Genomic DNA, 20,739 nt, shown 5'->3' with positions numbered 1-20,739 from the left:
TCTGCATCGTAAGGTTGTTGTAGCTCATAGTAAAGGTGTAGTTGTCGATCGTAGTGTTGATTGAAGGCCGAGAAAAAAACAAAAACTCAGGAAGCAACTTTCTTCAGGGCTAGGTCTATTGGAGAGATACTCACCTGATTGTAAATCTTATCTGCTCACACATATTCCGCATGTTAAGGTAGTTGTTTAAGTCGGCTTTTAAATGTTGATATCGAGATAGAGAAGTCGAACAGATGATACACGTTGTTGAATTCGCGACACATCGCAGTAATGGGTTCGTTGAGTCCATAATCAGTTCTCCGAAATTCAGGCCTCAGCGGATCTCTTACACGCAAGCTTACTGATGGTGCATAAAAATCCAGCTTTTCCAGAATGTTCGGTGCATCAGTTATTCCCAATAACAGTTTACCGACAAATGATGCTCTGAATGAGTTTCGTCGAAAGCGTAGCGTTTCCATACCAAGCAGACGGCAACGAATCTCGTATCCCGGTATGTTAGCAATATCATTCCATAGTAGTAATCTCAGAGCATATCTTGTGAATTTGGCCTGAATAGCTTCCATTCTCGAAATCCAGATATTCGTGTATGGACTCCACACAACACACGCTGTCTCAAGTGTTGAACGGACCAGCGAATAATAGAGCGATCGTAGGCTGAAAGGATCTGAAAATTCTCTTGTTGTTCGCATAATGAATCCCAAGTTTCTGTTGGCTCTCGCAATTATGTCGGAATAATGATTCCGGAATGTTAGATTAGCATCTAGAAGAACGCCGAGGTCCTTGACGACAGTTGCACGTGACAGCTGAGTACCACAGATTTGGTAATTCCATGTTATTGGCGTTTTTTTCCGGTTGAATGAAATGACTGTACATTTCTCTGCACTTAAAGTCATATGATTCCTAAGGCACCAGTCCTGGAACAGGTCCACCATCCGCTGCAGTTCAACACAATCTTCACGTTTCTTTATAACAAGATATATCTTCAGATCATCAGCATAAACTAAACGGTATCCACGTGGTAGCAGGCAGCAAATATCATTGAAGAATATTGAGAACAATAGTGGACCCAAGTTACTGCCTTGGGGTACACCAGAGTTGTTTGTGAAGCGATACGATTGTGCGTCACGTATTTTGACAGACAGGTACCGATTTTTCAAGTAGGATGCGAGCCAACGGGTGAAGAACGGAGGAGCTCCTAATCGTTCTATCTTAGATATTAGAATAAAGTGATCAACTCGATCGAAAGCTGATTTAAGATCGGTGTAGACTGCATCAATTTGATAGCCCTCTTCAATGTGTCTCAAGCAGTGTGATGTGAATTGAACCAAATTTGTGTCAATGGAACGACCCGGGAAAAATCCATGTTGGTCAGATGAAATGTAATACTTGGAAGCAGAGAATAGAATATCGCCGACGAGAATTTCAAGTAGCTTCGACCCAGCACACAGTGAAGTAATTCCTCTGTAGTTTTTCACATCCCGCTTATCTCCTTTTTTGTACACAGGAAACATGTAGGACTCTTTCCATTTGGTGGGAAAGGTGGATTCTGCGATTGACCTATTACATATGATGGTGAGTGGGACACATAAAGATGCAGCGCACTTCCGTAGTATGATTGAGGGTATACCGTCAGGACCTGCTGTAGATGATGACTTCAATTTATTCAGCGCCTTAAGCACTTCATTTTCAGAAAAACGGAAACTTTCGATGGATAGAACATCACTGGGGACATCAACCAACGCGTTACTGATTAAATGCATAGGAACAGGCTCTTTTTGAAAAACACTTGAAAAGTGTTTAGCGAAGAGGTTGCACATGTCATCACCAGATTCAGCTAATTCCTCGTCAAGAAATACAGCTGTTGGTAAGCCAGCTTGTTGGGATTTTACCTTAAGCGTTTATTGCTAGACCTGTCTATCTTCATTAACTGTCATTGTCATGGGGGGGAAAGAAACAAGAGAAAAATAAACTGTCACTAAGTTGTAATCCGATGAGCAAGTCGCACGCGTTTTGTAATTGTTCGTCTCCGATCCGAAATTACTGCACGAAAGCTGTAGGTTACAGCAGTTTGGCGACGAAAACGGAAAAAACCTGCGCGGAAGAGAGGAGTTCAACGTCGGAACAACAAGTTTGCGGTTCCGGAACAGGATTTACAACGAGCGAGGAGATTTCAAAGGAGTATCGATCTGCGGAAGGAGTAGCCATTGCTGGTGCTCTGGAAGGGGGTACTACCGGACGGCGATTGCGTGTTGTGCATACGACGAGTTGGAGTGTATGTGCAACCTGTTAGTTCTCTGCGAGGAGAGAAGAGATACCCTATTTTGCTGCTGCTGCGTGCTGATTCGAACAATTTGCTGCTGTGTGTTGGTGAGGCCATACGATGAGCGACACGGAGGACGAAACCGCCGCGGCTCGGCTGGCTGCTATGTCGGCTGCTGCGGCTGCGATTGCGAATAATGCTGCTGTTGTTGCTGCGCCGGTTCCACCCAATTTTGCTATGGAGCCGTTCGATAAGGAAAAGTGCAAGTGGGCGAGATGGGTGAAACGCTTGGAAGGCAGTTTTCGAATGTTTACGGTGCCGCCCAATCGCCACAAGGATTATCTACTTCACTATATGGGGACCGCGACGTATGATTTACTCTGCGATCATATGGGTCCTGTCGAGCCAGAAACCAAAACATACACCGAGATCGTGAACATTTTGGGCGCATTTTTCGATCCTGAGCCACTCGAGATGGTTGAAGTTTGGAAATTTCGCAACCGGCATCAAAGAGAAGGTGAATCCATGAAGGAGTTCGTGACGGAGCTACAGCGCGACGCAAAGTTTTGCCAATTCGGAAACTACCTGAACAAGGAACTTCGGAATCAGCTGGTCTTCGGTATGCGATCGAAGCGGATTCGATCGCGGTTAATTGAGGAGAAAGCTTTAACGTTCGAGAAGGCGGTGGACATTGCGCTCTCAATGGAAGCGTCTGGTGAGGGCGCGGAGCTTTTCGACAAGCGTCCGCATGATGTCAACTACACTGAGAGGCGGTCACCGAAGGTAACTAACATTACTAATAAGAAATGCTACCGATGTGGAAGTGGGGCTCACTTGGCGAACGCTTGCCGTCACAAGGACACTGTTTGCAGTTTCTGCAAGAAGTCCGGGCATTTGCAACGAGTGTGCCTCAAGTTCCAATCGCAGGGGGGACAATCTAAACAGAGTAACGATAACAAAGAAACAAAAACGAAAAAGAAAATGCATACAAACTTGATTAATGAGGGGAATTGTACTGAAGAGGAAAGGGAAGATGAAGAAACAGAAGTCGATGAGGTCCTAACTCTTGAGATTTGCAAGGTTGAAAAATCAAAGTCTTTGTCGAAAGTTATCCTACCGTTGAATGTAAACAAAAAGATCATCAAATTTGAGGTCGATTGCGGCTCTCCCGTTTCACTCATGAGCCTTAACGACAAAAAGACGTATCTGAATGAACTGCCGTTGCTGAATACTGACGTGGAACTGATAAGCTACTGTGGAGGTAAAATCGAGGTTTGTGGGTATGTGAAAGCGGAGGTAAAACACAACGGTCAGACGGCCGCGATGCGGTTGTTTGTCGTTAACACGGAACGTCATCCTTTGCTTGGCCGTGAGTGGATGCGGGAACTGAATGTTGATTGGAACAGTGTCATTCGTAACCCAGAGTCTTGCGTGGGGGCTATTGCGGTTCGTAACTCTAGTAAGGGGTTGTCTACTGCCGTGGGTGATTTGATTGAAAGTTTTCCCCGGGTGTTCGATTCGTCTGTGGGCACTATTCGCGGCGTCAACGCTACTCTACACCTCAAACCGAATAGCAAACCGGTCTTTATGAAGGCCCGTACAATTCCTTTCGCAATTCGTGATACTGTAGAACGTGAAATTAAGAGCATGGTGGATGCCGGCATTCTGGAAAAAGTGGAACGAAGTGCGTGGGCGACTCCAGTTGTACCGGTAATGAAGTCAGCAGATCGAGTGCGTTTGTGCGGAGACTACAAGGTGACGATCAACAAGTGTCTTCTGGTTGACGAGCATCCCTTACCAACTATCGACGAGTTATTTTCGAATATGGCCGGGGGGCAGAAATTTACTAAGCTGGATCTGGCGCAGGCTTATCTGCAAATGGAAGTTCGCGAAGAAGACCGGGAGCTCCTAACCTTGAACACACATCTTGGCCTCTACAAACCAACCCGACTAATGTATGGAGTGTCGTCGGCGCCGGCTATTTTCCAGCGGGAGATTTCGCAGTTGCTTGGTGACATTCCCGGAGTCTCAGTGTTCCTGGATGACATCAAGGTGACTGGTCCGGATGACGAAACGCATCTGCGTCGGCTGAAAATGGTGCTGCAGCGGTTAAATGAACATGGTATGCGGTTGAATGTGGCAAAGTGTGAATTTTTTGCGGACCGCATCGAGTATTGCGGATTTGTCATCGATCGTGAAGGAATCCGGAAGATGAAGGCTAAGGTGGACGCTATTCAGGAGATGCCGAGACCATGCAACCGTGAGCAGGTTCGGGCTTTCGTTGGCTTAATAAACTATTATGGCAGGTTCATGCCGGCTTTGAGTACGCGGATCTATCCTATTAACAACTTGCTGAAAGAGAATGTTCCATTCAAGTGGAACGCGGACTGTGAGGAGGCGTTCCTGTGGGTCAAAAAGGAGATGCAGTCGGATAGAGTTTTGGCGCACTACGATCCAAAACTCCCACTCGTATTGGCAACCGATGCCTCTCCTTACGGTGTTGGTGCGGTGTTAAGTCATCTGTATCCGGATGGTACAGAACGACCAATTCATTGTGCTTCTCAAACCCTAAACAAATCACAGCAGAACTACATACAAGCCGATAAAGAGGCATACGCGATCGTGTTCGGGGTGAAAAAGTTTTATCAATATCTCTATGGACGGAAATTCATCCTCGTTACCGACAATAAAGCTGTTGCTCAAATCATGGCGCCTAATAAAGGACTTCCCACCCTGAGTGCTTTGCGAATGCAGCACTACGCTGTATTCCTCGAATCATTTGATTATGAGGTGCGATTCCGGCCATCGAAGGAGAATGCGAATGCGGACGGAATGTCTCGCTTGCCCATCGAAGACGCCAGCAACAAACACCGAATCGAGGAGGTGGATCTTGTTGAGGTTAATCAAATCGAGACTTTGCCTGTCACAGTTGAAGAACTTGCAAAATGCACCAAAGAAGACTTGAATGTAAAAACTTTGCTGGAAGGTTTAAAAGTCGGACGAGTAGTCGAAGGCTGTGATAGATTCGGCGTTAATCAGAGTGAGTTTTCGATTCAACAAGGCTGTTTGATGAAAGGTATCCGAGTCTACATTCCTCCTAAACTGCGGCAGCGTGTACTGGAAGAGTTGCACACTGGACATTTCGGTGTGTCCAGAATGAAATCATTGGCCCGATCGTATTGCTGGTGGGGAACTGTTGATCGCGACATCGAAGATCTGTCAAGGGACTGTTGTGAATGCGCCAGTGTAAGGAAGAATCCTGTAAGCGTGGCTCCTCATTGCTGGGAACAAGCTACAGAGCCATTCCAGCGAATTCATGTTGATTTTGCGGGACCGTTTCTTGGGATGTACTTTTTCGTGATTGTGGATGCTTTTTCAAAGTGGCCGGAGGTTAAGATCATTCGTGATATGACTACAGATACCACCATCGACCGTCTGCGGGAGTATTTCGTAACGTACGGAGTTCCATCGGTCATAGTTAGTGATCGAGGAGTCCAGTTCACTTCAGACCAATTCCGAGAATTCGTGAGGCGAAACAATATCATGCACAAAATGGGAGCCCCATACCACCCCGCCACGAATGGGCAAGCTGAACGATTCGTTCAGACCTTCAAAGAAAAGTTGAAAGCTTTGAAATGCGAGAGAAAGGACGTTCAGTTTGAGCTCTACAAAATCTTGATGGCGTATCGAAGGACGGTGCACCCAGTAACTGGAAAATCTCCATCGATGTTAGTCTATGGACGACAGATGAAGTCCCGGCTCGATTTGCTAGTTCCTGTGGCCGATTTGAAGGTTTCATCCCGCGGAGAGGAAGAGCCTGTACGGTGTTTTACGGTCAACGAAAGAGTAGCTGCGCGAGATTTTTTGGGTGCTTCCAAGTGGCAATTTGGTACGGTGACCGAACGACTGGGTAAGCTGCACTATTTGATCGAATTGGACGATGGCAGAATTTGGAAGCGACACGTGGACCAGATGCGAGCAGGTCCCGTACACCGGAATACAGAAGCTGAATCGGGTAAGCTGTTTTTTGACAGACCACCTAGCACTTCATTAGCTCAGTCAGTTTCGGTTGGCGAGAATGGTACGGTAACACGCCAACAAACACCAGTTTTGCCAACGTCAAACATCAAAACATCACCAGTTCAGGAAGCTGCGTCTACCAGGCAGTCTGTTGAAAGGGTTCAGAGTGAAACGCGAGTGAACAGAGATGTTGCTGACAGGCCACTACCAGATAAAAATGAAACGCCGCGTAGATCTACAAGAGTTAGGAAACCGCCTAAACGACTAGACCTCTGATGATATGTGTGATTAACAGTACTAACCCTTTGTGTTGAACTCAAATGTATGTTAGGGTACAACTATGTTGAGGGGGGAAAAGCTGTTGGGATTTTACCTTAAGCGTTTATTGCTAGACCTGTCTATCTTCATTAACTGTCATTGTCATGGGGGGGAAAGAAACAAGAGAAAAATAAACTGTCACTAAGTTGTAATCCGATGAGCAAGTCGCACGCGTTTTGTAATTGTTCGTCTCCGATCCGAAATTACTGCACGAAAGCTGTAGGTTACAGCACAGCTTCTTTTCTTTTAGCATTCATAAAAGACCAGAACAGTTTCGGGTTGCGCTTCATGTTTGACTCAATCCGTTTGGTGTACCGAGCATGTAGAGTTGTATTGTAAAATCTGTATCTGTTACTGGCAATGCTAAAAGCCCGCTTGTTCTCCAGTGTTCTCATGTTTGTGTATCTTCTGAGTGCAGTAGATCTACGACGTTTTAACTGGCGCAAGTGACCATTCGACCATGGAGGCTTTCTTTGTGGTCGAGGAGCTGGGACGTGATGAAGAAATAGCTGATTTAGATTATCAGTGAAGAATCCTACCGCACTGTCCACATCAGGAGCGCTGAGTAGCGGAGTCCAGTCAATTTGAGAAATTGCGTGATTTAGAGTAATGAAATTAGCTTTGTGAAATTCAAATTCGTTGAACGGTTCTGCTTCTTCGAATTGTGTGGGACGATTGCAAGTTAGTGACGTAACCAACGCTGGATGGTAAAGGTCTTCCTCTAGCAATGGATCGACTGCTCTGACAACAAAACATGTTCGAACCAACTCTGAATTCACAAGAATCAGGTCCAAAATTCGCTCGTAATGGTTTTTAGTGTGATTCAGCTGCTTCATATCCAACAATGAAAATCCGTCCAAAAGACAGCTGCTGCCTTGTGAGAAGCTGGAGCTTGTAGGATCAGCATACAAATAGCCAGATGAAGAACGTTTCCACGATATGTCCTTTTGGTTGAAATCTCCCAGGAGAAGGTGACAATCACCGGGCTTCAGTGAGTTCATAATATTCGAAGCAGATTCTAGATGTTTTTCGATGACGCTGACATCGTTTGCGATTTCCGGCGAAATGTAAACAGCACCAATTGAGATCACGTTTCCGAAAATAAAATCGCAAAACATCAATCGACTCAAAAACTAGGCATCGTTCCCATCCAACGAATACAGACTTAGCCTTTAATAACTGTTTGAAAGTAGCTGCATCCAATTCCAGTATAACTGACAAAGGGTTTTCCTTGTCTTTCTTGGACTTGATAAAGCGAACTATTTCTATGGTTGAAGCTTCCGGCAGATCGTTTTGTTTTCGAAATTTAGATAAAAAGGATTCAACATCAACATCAGCAGAAAATCCGACGACTTTTAGTCTTGGTTTGAGAGCCTTTTGAATATCAATATCGTAATTACCACCCAGCGTGTTCTTAGCCGATTCAAGCAGTTTCAGTGCAGAAGAATGAGAGTCGCAGCGAATAGCAACATTGCCGTTATTGCTGTAGAAAATATCTTTAACAGCGTAGGCAACCGGGTCAATCTTCTCCTTGAGTACAGATTTAGTCGTCTGAGTATCCTGCGGTTCTTTAGGCTTAAACAAAACCGTTTGTTCCATTTTGAGAACTGATTTCGCCTTCCTATTAGGCACTCCAGCTGAATCCTCAGAACGACTTGAGGGTGTCACAACAACAGGAGACTTGGATGTACTGTTTTGACCAGTCCGGATTCGTCTTTTTCCAGAGCGAAGCCACTGCCCTTCATCAGGATCGTCACATGCATCAGAGGAAGATGTTTTGACTTTCTTAGCCGAATTTCCACAACCAGATGATTCAGCAACCTTGCGTTTGTACCGAACAACTGGCAAGATTGATGGAGTCTGCAGCACTTCAGCATATGTCAGATCAACTACGGAATCGCGATTACCACGGCCGACGTCTACCGGTGTCGGACGATCGCTCATTAGTTGCTCAAAGCATTTTGATACAGCTTTCTCGCAGGCATTTTTTATCATATCAGCAACAGAGGATTCAAAGTTGGCAAATCTATCCAAAATGCAGTTTTGCTTCGAGCGCAACTCTTCAACTGCTGTCGAAATAGATTCACATTTTTTCTGCATTGTATTCAAGCACAGCTGATTTTTTCGGCAGTTGAAACAAATATATCGCAATGCTGAATTCTCCTTTAGTGCTGTTGCACCGGACAAATTGAGTTCGGCACATCTCGCATGAAGAATTTGGTCACAACCGAAAAAACAATACACCCGATAGCTTTCAGATGCGATTTTCTGAGCACAAGCACTACACAGCACCGAAGACATGGTAATTATCGGTGTGTATCAGATTTCTCCCTCTTTCGCCCAGCGGGCGGCGCACAAAGCACCGTCGTCTATTGAAGCAGTTTTTTATTTAGTTCGTATGGGGGCGAACAAATTTAATCCCAGATTAAAAACGCGGAACTGAAAGTTTTCAAAGTTATTTCACAGGGAACATATACGAAATCACACCCGCAACATAACAATATATCACACGCCACGGAAATGTACGAATATCACTATCAAAAACGCGAAATAAAATCACCACAACACAGTGCCTGCCTAATCCAATGCATTGCACTCTACTCTTTGAGGAGTCTGCATAACACAAATTCATAGTTCCGAAGTCTCTGCTATACGTCTACTAATGATTCGAGCTCATTTTTGTAGATTAAAAATTAACAAAATTTTAGTGTACGTACTATCGAGGCAAAATGTACGTACTATCGAGGGTACGTACTATCGAGGGTACGCATTAACGAGGGTACGTACTATCGAGGTACGCCTGTATTTGTTAGTAGGATAGGGTAAGGTGTGGATCTTGGAGACACCTTTGGTAGGTGATATGATCCACTAGTTATATAAAAATACACGACACGGTCTTCATCCCGATTCTGATTTATTTGGTCGCGATAGTAAGGGTAACCCGAGCAGAAGAGAATAACAATCGCATAACAAAATGCGTTATTTTGGCGAAATAACTGAGTAATGAAAACAGTTATTTTAATGTTATTAACATAACATATTATGTTATAAACTTGCGTGTCATAAGCGGCAAAATAACAAATATCATAACACAAAAATGTTCCTGGAAGACCAATTTAATAACATGTTTTGATTGTGTCAATAACAACTTAATAACAATGAATTTGGAAAATATTTCAATAACAAATTTTGATCTTCAAAAGTTATTGATAACAAACCAAAAGCATTTTTTTTTGGACTACTCTTTAGATAGAGCTATCTATATATTATAACATATAAGTCTAACTATTTTCGAGGAACTACTAATCCACCAAGTATTACAACATTCTGAGATTTTCTATGGAGTGGATACGACTATATGTAACTGCCCAGACAACCAGTAATCGTATAAGATGTTGCATAAGATGATAAAGTGGAGGCCACATGCATGCATTCCTCCATTTAGGCGCATGTAAAATGTACGCATATCGCCTCCACTTTATCATCTTATGCAACATCTTATACGATGACTGGTTGACTGGGTGGATACAAAAATGATGAAAACAACAGGACAAGTTTATAAAATATTAAGCTGACAAGAATAATAATTAGAATAATTTGATAATATGTACGGAATGCGGTAAAGAACGTAAATCTCTAATGTTGTAGTTCAAATTTAAAAACTTGTTATTGTTGTGATATTGTTTATCAAATATTTGTACACTCTCCATATCACAATAATAACTTAGTTTGCTCCATAACAAAACATGTTATTTAAAAACTGTCAGCCTAGATTGAGGAAAAAAGTCGACGAAAAAGCGTAGGCGAAAAGTGACTAAAACCCACAGCAAAAAGCAAGAACGAGCTTTTATACCGGTCGTACAAACTTTAAAATAGTACAGTGAGTCGCTCAAATATCGATACGAACCGCACAGAAGTAGGCGCCATTTGCATAAATGACGAACATACATGGACAATTACACCCATGAACAGTACAAAAAAACGAGCCTATAATCCTTGAAAAAGGTTTAATAAAAACCGAAACCGTCGGATAAAAAGGCAAATCCGTTTTTGCTGTTTTCCAAGACTGCCCAGGCCGAAACAGACCATAAATCACGTGATATTAGGTCCACAGTCGCAAAACAATTCTTGTAGTCATGTTATTTAAATGTTGTTTAATGGGTGCATATCAATTGCTGAATAATAACAAATTATGATTGTCCAACAAAACATGTAATGTAAAAGTAATTCCTTGATAAGTTAATAATAACAAAACAAGATATAAAAACAGGTTATGTTATTTTGTTGTTATTATTTTGCTATTCTCTTCTGCTCGGGAATGCACATACGTCAACGATCGGTCTATATTAAACGCGTCACCGCATTGATCGTTTACACTACCGTGAAAACCGACTTTTCCAGTATTGTGGCGTACTATTGTTGATTATGTCTTGTCTTAATGATGTTGTACAAATAAATGTATGTACCTATGTACGGAGAATAAACTTTCAAGCTTAGATAGCTATTTTCGAATTATGTATTTTACTATGAGTAGACCCATGTATTACCTGTGATCGACAGCCGTTGAGGTAATTTAGCCAATTATTTTAAATTTTCTCGATGATTGTTGTAAACTGCAATCACTTTCTTCTAACATTTTTATCGCTTCAATATTAGGCCTGCACCAGAGCTACAAGATTAATTTGCAGATATTACAGACTCAAGGAGCGGGAGCGGACCTGATGGGATGGTTAGAAGTTAGTACACTTGACTATCACGCCGAGGACCTGGGATCGAATCCCACTCCCGAAAAAAAACTCACACAATGTGAGTTCTTCCTTCGGAGGGGAAGTAAAGCGTGGGTCCCGAGATGAACTAGCCTAGGGCTAAAAATCTCGTTAATACAGATTAAAAAAAAAACTCAGATTGATTCACCTAGTGGTGATAGGGCTTTTCTCGTCGAATATGTACTTATGATCTTTACGTCGACATCAGCTGATCCTGAGAACACTTATCTGCTTAATACGACTCATGTAAAATATGACCTTCTTATGAACCCAAATTGTGCACAGTAATTTTAGCCGCAAGAGGAGAAAAATATTTAGTGTTGATGCGCTCAAATTATAATTTTAATCAATCATGTGCAACCTTCACTTCATATGGTGTCGATTAGATATTATTCTTCTGTCCCTCCTGTTCGTGACATTTCAGCAGTCGTTTATGTTAATAGCTATAGCTGACGTTTCTCCAATGTGCATGTGTTCGGCGATACTGATATACAAGCGCCGCTGCTACGAGGGGTATCATCGCAACAACTTCCACCTCCACTAAACAACCGGGATGCACACCTGCAAGCTTTATAGGAGCCCCCAAACCTCTCGTCACAGTCGAGCCACTCCTGCCAGCGACCTACAGCCATCCCGGTCTTAGCTTGGTACGAGCTTGGTGAGGGGGTCTTCCAACCCGTCAGGGCAGGCAAGTGCACACGCAATAAGAACACAACTCTTCCGTTAATGTCCGTCGCTTCTGACTTATTCCATCCGATCATCCGCTCGAGAACGTTCTGGAGCTCAACGAATTCTCCCAGCACTAAACATCATGCACCATCGTCAATTTCACCGGGATGCACGCCTGCTAGTACCGTGGAAGCCCACAATCCCCTCGTCGCAGTTGAGCCACTCCTGCCAGCGACCAGCAGCCATTCCGGTCCTGCGTATGAGTTTGGAGAGGGGGTCTTGCAACCCGCTATCGCAGGCAAGTAGGTTAGGTATGCATGTAATACGAACATTTCCAACCCTTCCTCGCAGGCAAGTATGCTCGCATTAAGATCACCTCCCTTCCAGTAATGTGTTGTACCTCCACCAGGTCGATTCCCTGCTCAAGCTCATTACGATTCATCGCCAATACATCCGAAGATTGCAACTGTTCAACACCATCATCATCAATAAGCAAGTCCATTTCAGCACTACCGGGATGCACGCCTGCAAGCTTTATGGGAGCCCACGAACCTCTCGTCACAGTCGAGCCTCTCCTGCCAGCGACCTGCAGCCGTCCCGGTCCTTTGTACGAGCTCGGTGAGGGGGTCTTCCAACCCGTCATGGCAGGCAAGTACATACAAAATAAGAACTCAACCCTTCCATTAATGTCTGGCACGTCTGACAGCTCGTCCCATCCTATTGTCTGCTCGAGAACCTTTTGGAGTTCATGGAATCCACCCAGCACTTAAACGATCATGCAGCATTGTCAACTTCACCGGGATGCACGCCGTTGCAGCCTCTTTCCTTCGCGGAGGCGGGTGGGAAGAGAATAAAAATTCTCTCGTCGCTCACATCGTGGCGACGGCGAGATTCAATAACAACATTTTCCCTGTCATTGGCACTCAAAAGAGAAAATTCACCACGCTTGCTTATGGGCCAGTCGCATTCAGGCGGCCGTTGTTGACATGAAGCATCCATCAGCGCAGAGCGTGTGTTGATGATGGTGGAGTCATTACGTCCACAAAGTAGTTGAGTTTTTCTGTGTTCACTTTCAAGTATCTCACAGCGGATCTGAAAATGAATGCCTGATGCATTCAGTTCAGCACAATTTCATTCAATTGAATGTGACTTTTTCAACCCTGGATCTGACAGATGGATTAGAGTAAAAAAAAAAAAGAAAAATGGCCGCGACCAGAATCGAACTTATAACCTTGTGATTTATGAGCAGTGACATTACCACTGCACTACGACTCACATCTGAAAATAGGAGGTAACAAGAGCATCAAGTTCTACGTTTTCCAAGGTGTTTGCGAGTCATGGTAGTTGTGTTGGTTTGGTCCCGCCATGTTGTAGATGAGTGTGTGAAAGAACTAATTATGATCTCGAATAGTAGTTTTCAGATCTTACAATTTTCGGATGTTTTAGATGAATGTGTGAAAGAACTGATTTTGATCTTGAGCAGTAATTTTCAGATCATTCAATTTCTGGATGTTGCAGATGGAAATGTGAAGAGCTAATTTTGATCTTCAGCAGTATTTTTCAGATTTTCCAATGATAAATGTTCTATTGCAGAATATTAATACAGTTTCCACCCAAAATTTGCAAACTCAAGCAAAAGTATGGAACATAAAAATGAATTAAAGTTCAATTAGGAATTGCATATTTTCCTAAACTAAGAGAGTACTTTTCTCTAGATGATTTCACATTTTATGCATATTCTCTGAATTGATAACAAAGCTAGTGATCCAAACATTAAAAACGACATGTGTAGAAACATGTTTGGTTTATTTTGCGCCTAAAACAGGACGAATTTCCACCAACTGGAAGTAATCAGTGAAGTACTAGATTGTAATAATGAGCTGATTTTTTGTATGGTGAGAAGGTGAATTCTCAATGTCTGCAATGAAATGACGCAAAAAGCTTGGCTATTATAATTTCTTGCCTAATTCAATGGTGTTTGAGTAACTGTGTTATTGTTTTCTCCATTTCTCCACTTCTTGCAGCAAAGTTTTCCAAAATTTTGTTCTAACAGCATTAAATAAGGCAAGGAATCATAATACCCACGCTTTTTGCATAATTTCGTTGCAGAAACGGAGAATTTACCTTCTAGCCATAAAAAATCAGCTAAAAATCTAGTATGTACTTCACTGAACGTGCTCAATTGTGAACTGTCGCCCAGAAAAGCTTTGGAAACATTATTTTAGAAGATCGTAGTCGTCACGACTGTCGTCTGTTCCTACCCGAGGCAGAATCGCTACGCAATTTGTTGGTTGAAACCCAAAAAGCTGGTCGCCTGCAGCGGTATGTTTTGTTGAATCTAGAATCAACGGTCTGTTTTGCGAAATGGACGTATTTTGCTTAGCGGGCCGCATCTATAAACCCGCTTATTAAAAATGGAGGCCACTTCTACTTCCTTTTTGTCCCAGTGCTCGTATGTAAAATTTGTGGTGGACATAAGGGAACATCTATTAATTATGTAACGCGAAATTCGACATTTTTGAACTCGGTGGTTGGTTTATTAGGATCTGTGGCCTCCATAAGGGTTTTGTGTATGCTAACTCCAACTTTTTTGTATGTATCGTAACGCTAGGCTGTATTCCCTATTCCCCTGGAGCATTACGTAATTTATTAAACACCTATCTCCTGAAGCGTTACGTTATTTGGGGACGGCGCATAATGAAAGTTGAAGACTTAAAATAGTATCTATGCGCAATGTTTGAAAATTTCGACATTCTTACAGCGGGGTGCACTAGGCTTTCCAAAGATCAAATTAAGTACTAATTTTGAAATCATATCACGATGAGATATTGAGCAGATATTTGGCAACTTTTTGCATATCTCATCAATATCACATTATGATATGACATCAAAATTTGATCGTTTTAAGATATGATTATGATATTCACGTCTACCCGGGAAGTGTCTGATGCGGACATTGTTCTGTCAATGGGTGACTTTAACCTTCCAAAACTGTGCTGGGAATTACATAGACGACGACATTAATGGCTACATTCCTTCAAACATCTCATCCGAGAAAGAGCAGTTTCTCACAGAAACCATGTTTGCTAATAGTCTGAGGCAAATCAACAGTTTTGGAAGCAAAAACGGAAATCTTGTCGACCTCGTATGCGTAAGCACACCGAAGCAAATTGACATTTTTGCTGCTCCTACGTCCCTGCTGCCTGTTGACGATCATCACACACCCGTTGTACTACTGATTGATGTGAGCGGAGACGATTGGATGGCTCCTGTAAGCACATTGGAATGCTCCGATGCTTACGATTTCAACAGGTGTGACTACGACCAGTTGAGACACACGCTCGCCGAAGTTGAGTGTGATCATCGTTTGGAAATCGGTACTACCAATGATGCAGTATCCGCTTTCTACAGCAAGCTCTGTGCAATTTTTAACGATTGTGTGCCTCGCAAAAGACGTGTATTCAACTCAACCTCCAACAAACCTTGGTGGACCAGTGAGCTTCGTCATCTTCGAAACGCGTTGAGAAAAGCACGGCGTCGCTTCTTTCTCACCAAATCTGACAACGACCGAACTATTCTCCGCGAGGTCGAGGGAACGTACAAGTCAATTTTGTTAACTACATACGAGTCCTATATAGAAGATATCCAGAACAATGTAAAACTGAATTCGTCATGCTTCTGGGACTGTGTAAAGAAACGAAAATCAGCTGCTCGTATTCCTTCTTCTTCTTCTTATTTCTGGCGAGCCGACACCGTTCGGCATCAGCTCTAGTTTAACGTCCGCCTATTTCTGGTACTAAGCCTAAACACGGACGGTCAGGGAGACATCCACACACACCTGACACCCTACATATCGAACCCATCAACACATGGGCCGGGACCTACGGCTTTACTTCCTATCCGAGGGAAGGCGTGATCAGATATTTTTGTCTCAGAAATACCGACGGCGTCGACTAGGATTGAACCTAGACCGACTGGGGTGAGAGGCAACCACGCTTACCACTACACCACCGACGCCGCTGCTCGTATTCCTTGCAACGTGAGTTACAACAATACCCCAGCTAGTTCCAATTCCGAGGCGGCCGATTTCTTCTCACTGTTCTTCGAGAGTGTATTCGGTAAAATGTCTCCAGTAGCTCGTCAAGATCGCTTTGACCATATTCCCACAAGCATTAATCTGCCTGTTATACAGTTCTCTTCGAATGAAGTGCTGATCGCAATCAACGACCTTGATACTAAAAAAGGATCTGGAACTGACGGCATACCACCGACGAACCGACGTGACAGTGGTGTTTCAAAACTGTCCCCCTCAAATTTAACGGTCGACCACCGAAGCAAGCGAACGCTTCTGTCAAAACAGCGCAGACGCGAACCTCTTCCTATATTAATATACGGGGGTTCGGAGTCAAGCTATCAAAACAACGCGAACCGTTATAGAGGCGGCGGTAGTGTTCGGCTATTTTTCATCATGGTGTCGGGGACAACAAATTTGAATTTATTTGTTCTAGTTGTCACGTCGGTTCGTCGGTGGGCATACCTCCGGTATTCCTGAAAAACTGTTCTAGTGAATTAGCAGCCCCTATCGCAACTATCTTCAACCGTTCGTTACGAGAAGGGATTTTTCCAGCTGCTTGGAAAACAGCGTCTATCGTTCCAATTCACAAGTCCGGAAACATCAATCGTGTGGAGAATTATCGAGGCGTTTCCATACTATGCTGCATTAGCAAAGTTTTTGAGAAACTCGTACACAACGTTATTTACACTATTGTATCACCCATCATCACGGACAGTCAGCATGGTTTTATGAAACATCGTTCGACTACAACAAATTTGATATGTTACGTCACAACCCTATCGAGTGAAATGGAAAAGAGGAGACAAGTAGACGCGGTGTATATCGATTTCGCAAAAGCCTTTGACACTGTTCCACACAGCCTGATCATCGATAAACTTCAGCACATTGGATTTCCAGACTGGATTACCGAGTGGATTGCTTCATACTTAGCCGATCGTACATCATACGTATCAGTCAACTCGGCACGCTCTCGCTCTTTTCGTATCACACGTCTGGTATCGGGCTGTTGATCTGCCGGAAGAATTTCGGGTATTGTTGGTGTTTCGCTGGGTGGCGGCTGCTGCATTTGTCATACGTTTTCTTCCCGCCGAATGGCGATTGGTCGGTGGACACTTTGGTAAGATTGACATCGATCGGGTGAGTAAGGATCATTTTTATTACGACGTGTGTTTGAAGATAAGTGAGGTTTTTTTTTTCTTTTGCTTCGATTGAGTGAAACTGTTGTAAACATTTTGACGTAGGACTACGCCACAAAAATTGGTTTAAGAAAACTTTTTAACATTTGGAAATTGATTGCGCAATTAGTGTTGTGAACCTGTTTTTAAAAACTAAATTTGTGTTTTTGCTTGGTTTTGGCAAATATGGCGTATGTGTTAAATCCTAATGTTGAACCTTTCCGCAAAGGTCAATCTTTTTCAACTTGGATTAAACGATTAGGATATCATTTTCGAGTCAACAAGGTCAATGACGATCAAAAGAAGGATCAAATGTTTCTGTTAGGTGGAGATTACCTTTTTAGTATGGCGGACAAATTGCATCCGACCGAAGAAATGTTAGACGAAGTGTCTTATGAAATTTTAATTCAAAAGCTTAACCTTCCGTAACTCGCGCGGTTGACTACCTGCGTCACCGCCACGCTAATGCTGAGTACAAAAAGCGAGACTTTTTCAACGTGTTGTACAAAATACAACAGCGCGATCGCTCGAGGGTTAAGGAAAAACTTGACAAAACTGATTCAATTCTACTACAAAGGTATAATTTTAGTATGAAAATGCAACAACATGGGGAAACTGCTAGTGATTTTGTTTTTTCGCTTAAATCTTTGGCGGAATATTGTGACTTTGGTGACCAAAAGAATCGCCTTATAGTTGATCGCATTCTTGTTGGTTTAACTGATAATTCCCTTAGGCATAGACTTTTAACTGAAGATAGTTCAAAATTGACTTTAGCACAAGTTGAAAACATTATCGCTTCATGGGAAATGGCGAATATTCACACAAAAACTTTAAAGAACAATGACAATGTTGACTTAGTGGCTTCAATTGATAATAGATATTCTTTTCATGACGGAAGACAATTGGCTGAACGTGTGATGACAAAAAGATCCCATGGTTTTCGTAGGGCAGTTAATAATCATTTTGATTATCGATCTGCAAAAGATCGCCATCACGCAGCAACATCCAAATTCCTGCAACCTAGGCGTCGATGTCCACCATCTGGAACAATCCATAAGCGCAGAAGAATGGATGACACACGATGGACAATGGACCAACCTATCTGTGATTATTGCGGACGAAGAGGACACCTGCGAAGAAAGTGCTACAAACTCCAGGACGACTTGTGCGAAGAGGAAGTCAACTACATTTCTGAGGCGTTTACCGATGATGCAGATGGACTGACCGAGGAAGTTGACAGGCTAATGACCATCGATTGTGGTTCGGACGGTAGTGATTCTGGTGAACTTGAGTGCATGCATGTTTCTTCCATTGGAAAAAGTGATCCCTGTCTATTGAATGTCTCTATTGAAGACAATCCTGTACAAACGGAGGTTGACAGTGGTTCCTCAGTTACAGTGATGGACAAAAATTCATTTAATTCTAAATTTGACATTCCTTTATCAAAAAGCCTAAAACAACTTGTTGTGGTCAATGGTTCCAGATTAAAGGTGTCTGGAGAAGTGGAAGTTAAAGTTGAACATAATGACAAAATAGCAAATTTACATCTTTTAGTGATTGATTGTGATTACCAGTTCATTCCTTTACTGGGTAGACCATGGTTGGATGAATTTTGTCCCAACTGGAGAAATTTTTTGGTGATTTGATGCCAGTGAACAATATTTTGAAAAATCAAAGCAAAACACTAGTTGCTGATACAAATCCAAACTTTTATGACATAGTTGTCAAAGATTCGACTAAAACTGTAAAACATTTTGAAACAGACTTGATTTTAACTCGCGAAGTGCCAATTTTTGAACATTTTCATGACGTTCCCTTTTATTTTCGGGAGATCATTTTCAAATGTGATAATAGGTTTAATACAGAAAAGTCAATTATTACAATTAATACAAGACCCCAAGCAACTGCTAATATTTTGGACAACGTTAAAAAACCGATAATTTTAGCGAGTGATTTGTTGAATGCAGTGCAAGCCTTAAACAACAGTGCTGTTTTAATGGGCAATGCTGATGTTTGCTTACGATTTCGATCAAAAGTGTCCTTGCTTACGAAATATGGTCGAGAACTGCAGAAAAGCTTTTTGTTTGAGAACAACTTACCGGTTATTTTACTGGATATTGCAAAGCAGACAAAGCGTTATACATTTTTATCAAAGCTTTTACACCATGGTTGGTACGCTGACATTGAACAGTTTGTTGTTGCTTGTGGCCTTTGTGCAACTCTGGCAATACTTCCAAAAGTAAACATTAGGGCAAAAAGCAAACCTGCCGAGATACCATTTAGTAAGAAACACACAGTTGATTTTTGTTTTAAGCAAAATGCCTTCTTATTGTTGGTAAGGAGTTTCTTTAAATGGGTGGAGGTAAAGTGTATAGTGAAAACTTCATTAAAACTTTTTGATTGTTTTAGATTGTCAGACTTATTGTCGGACGATGGTATCTCTTTCAACTCACATTCAATTCACACATTTATACAAACACAAATACTGAACAATTCTTCATACAATCCTGCTGAAAATGGCTGGAGAGAAAGACTAGTAGAAAAGGTGAAACAAGAGTACGGGATTTTTTCCTTGATGTTAGAAGTGATTGAGTTGAGTGCTGAAATCCAGATATTTTTATTTTTAATTAGTTTTAAAATCAATTACGTGACGATGGAGGTTTATTTTCCTTCCATAAAGCAATTTGTTTACAAGCATGATTTCCCACATTTTAGTGTTTCTACGTGTTTTTTAAAATGCTTTACAACAATATTATTACAGACTATAAATAAGGCGATCCAAGAGGCGACCTCTACCGCACATCCAACCCGAGACTGGTTCGTTGAACGACGAGGGCCGAAGCAACCGAGGCTGTCGATTCAAGCGTTCAAAACTGGTCGGTCGATGCTGACTGTTGAGGAACCTGGAGGATGGGTCCACTACTATTCAATATCTTCGTGAATGATTTGAGTTTGATTCTCTCTTCACTCAAACTTTCATTCGCGGATGATTTGAAGATCTCTCGTGTTATCCAGTCACCAAACGATTGCACCGTTCTACAAAAGGATATCAACGCCATGCGCGTCAACAGCAAAAAATGCAAGGTTATATCCTTCACCCGTAGTAATGCTCCCGAGGAACACCAGTACAGCATGGGCACGGAACTGCTGCCACGTCGCACCTCCAACTGCGATCTGGGCGTTACCATAGACGCTAAACTCACGTTCAACGACCACATTTGAAAAACAACAGCTAAAGCCTTATCCGTTTTAGGGTTTATCCGCCACCATGCATCCGGTTTCACAGACATACGCACTTAAAGCGGTCTACTGTGCGTTGGTGCGCAGCATTTTAGAGTATGCAGCTCCAGTATGGTCTCCTTATTATGTTACACACATGAGCGATTCCAAGCAACAGCATCAAAATTAAGGAAAATTTTTAATTCATGATTTTCTATTGAACTGAAACTTTGCACA

General features: G+C 42.5%; 1 protein-coding gene across 1 annotated transcript; it reads left to right on the top strand.

The window, feature by feature from the left end:
* The first annotated feature begins 2,380 nt into the window (after positions 1-2,380).
* On the top strand, positions 2,381-20,505 carry LOC115259348 (uncharacterized). Its single transcript, XM_062848297.1, has 3 exons — positions 2,381-6,275; positions 15,045-15,688; positions 20,299-20,505. Exons 1-3 carry the CDS (start codon positions 2,381-2,383, stop codon positions 20,503-20,505), a joined length of 4,746 nt encoding a protein of 1,581 aa, XP_062704281.1.
* Positions 20,506-20,739: the final 234 nt, after the last annotated feature.

The sequence above is a fragment of the Aedes albopictus genome, chromosome 2 (genome assembly GCF_035046485.1).
Source record: "Aedes albopictus strain Foshan chromosome 2, AalbF5, whole genome shotgun sequence".
Lineage (NCBI taxonomy): Eukaryota > Metazoa > Arthropoda > Insecta > Diptera > Culicidae > Aedes > Aedes albopictus.
The sequence above is the reverse complement of the archived record's forward strand: the minus strand, read 5'-3'. Positions and strand labels throughout refer to the sequence as shown.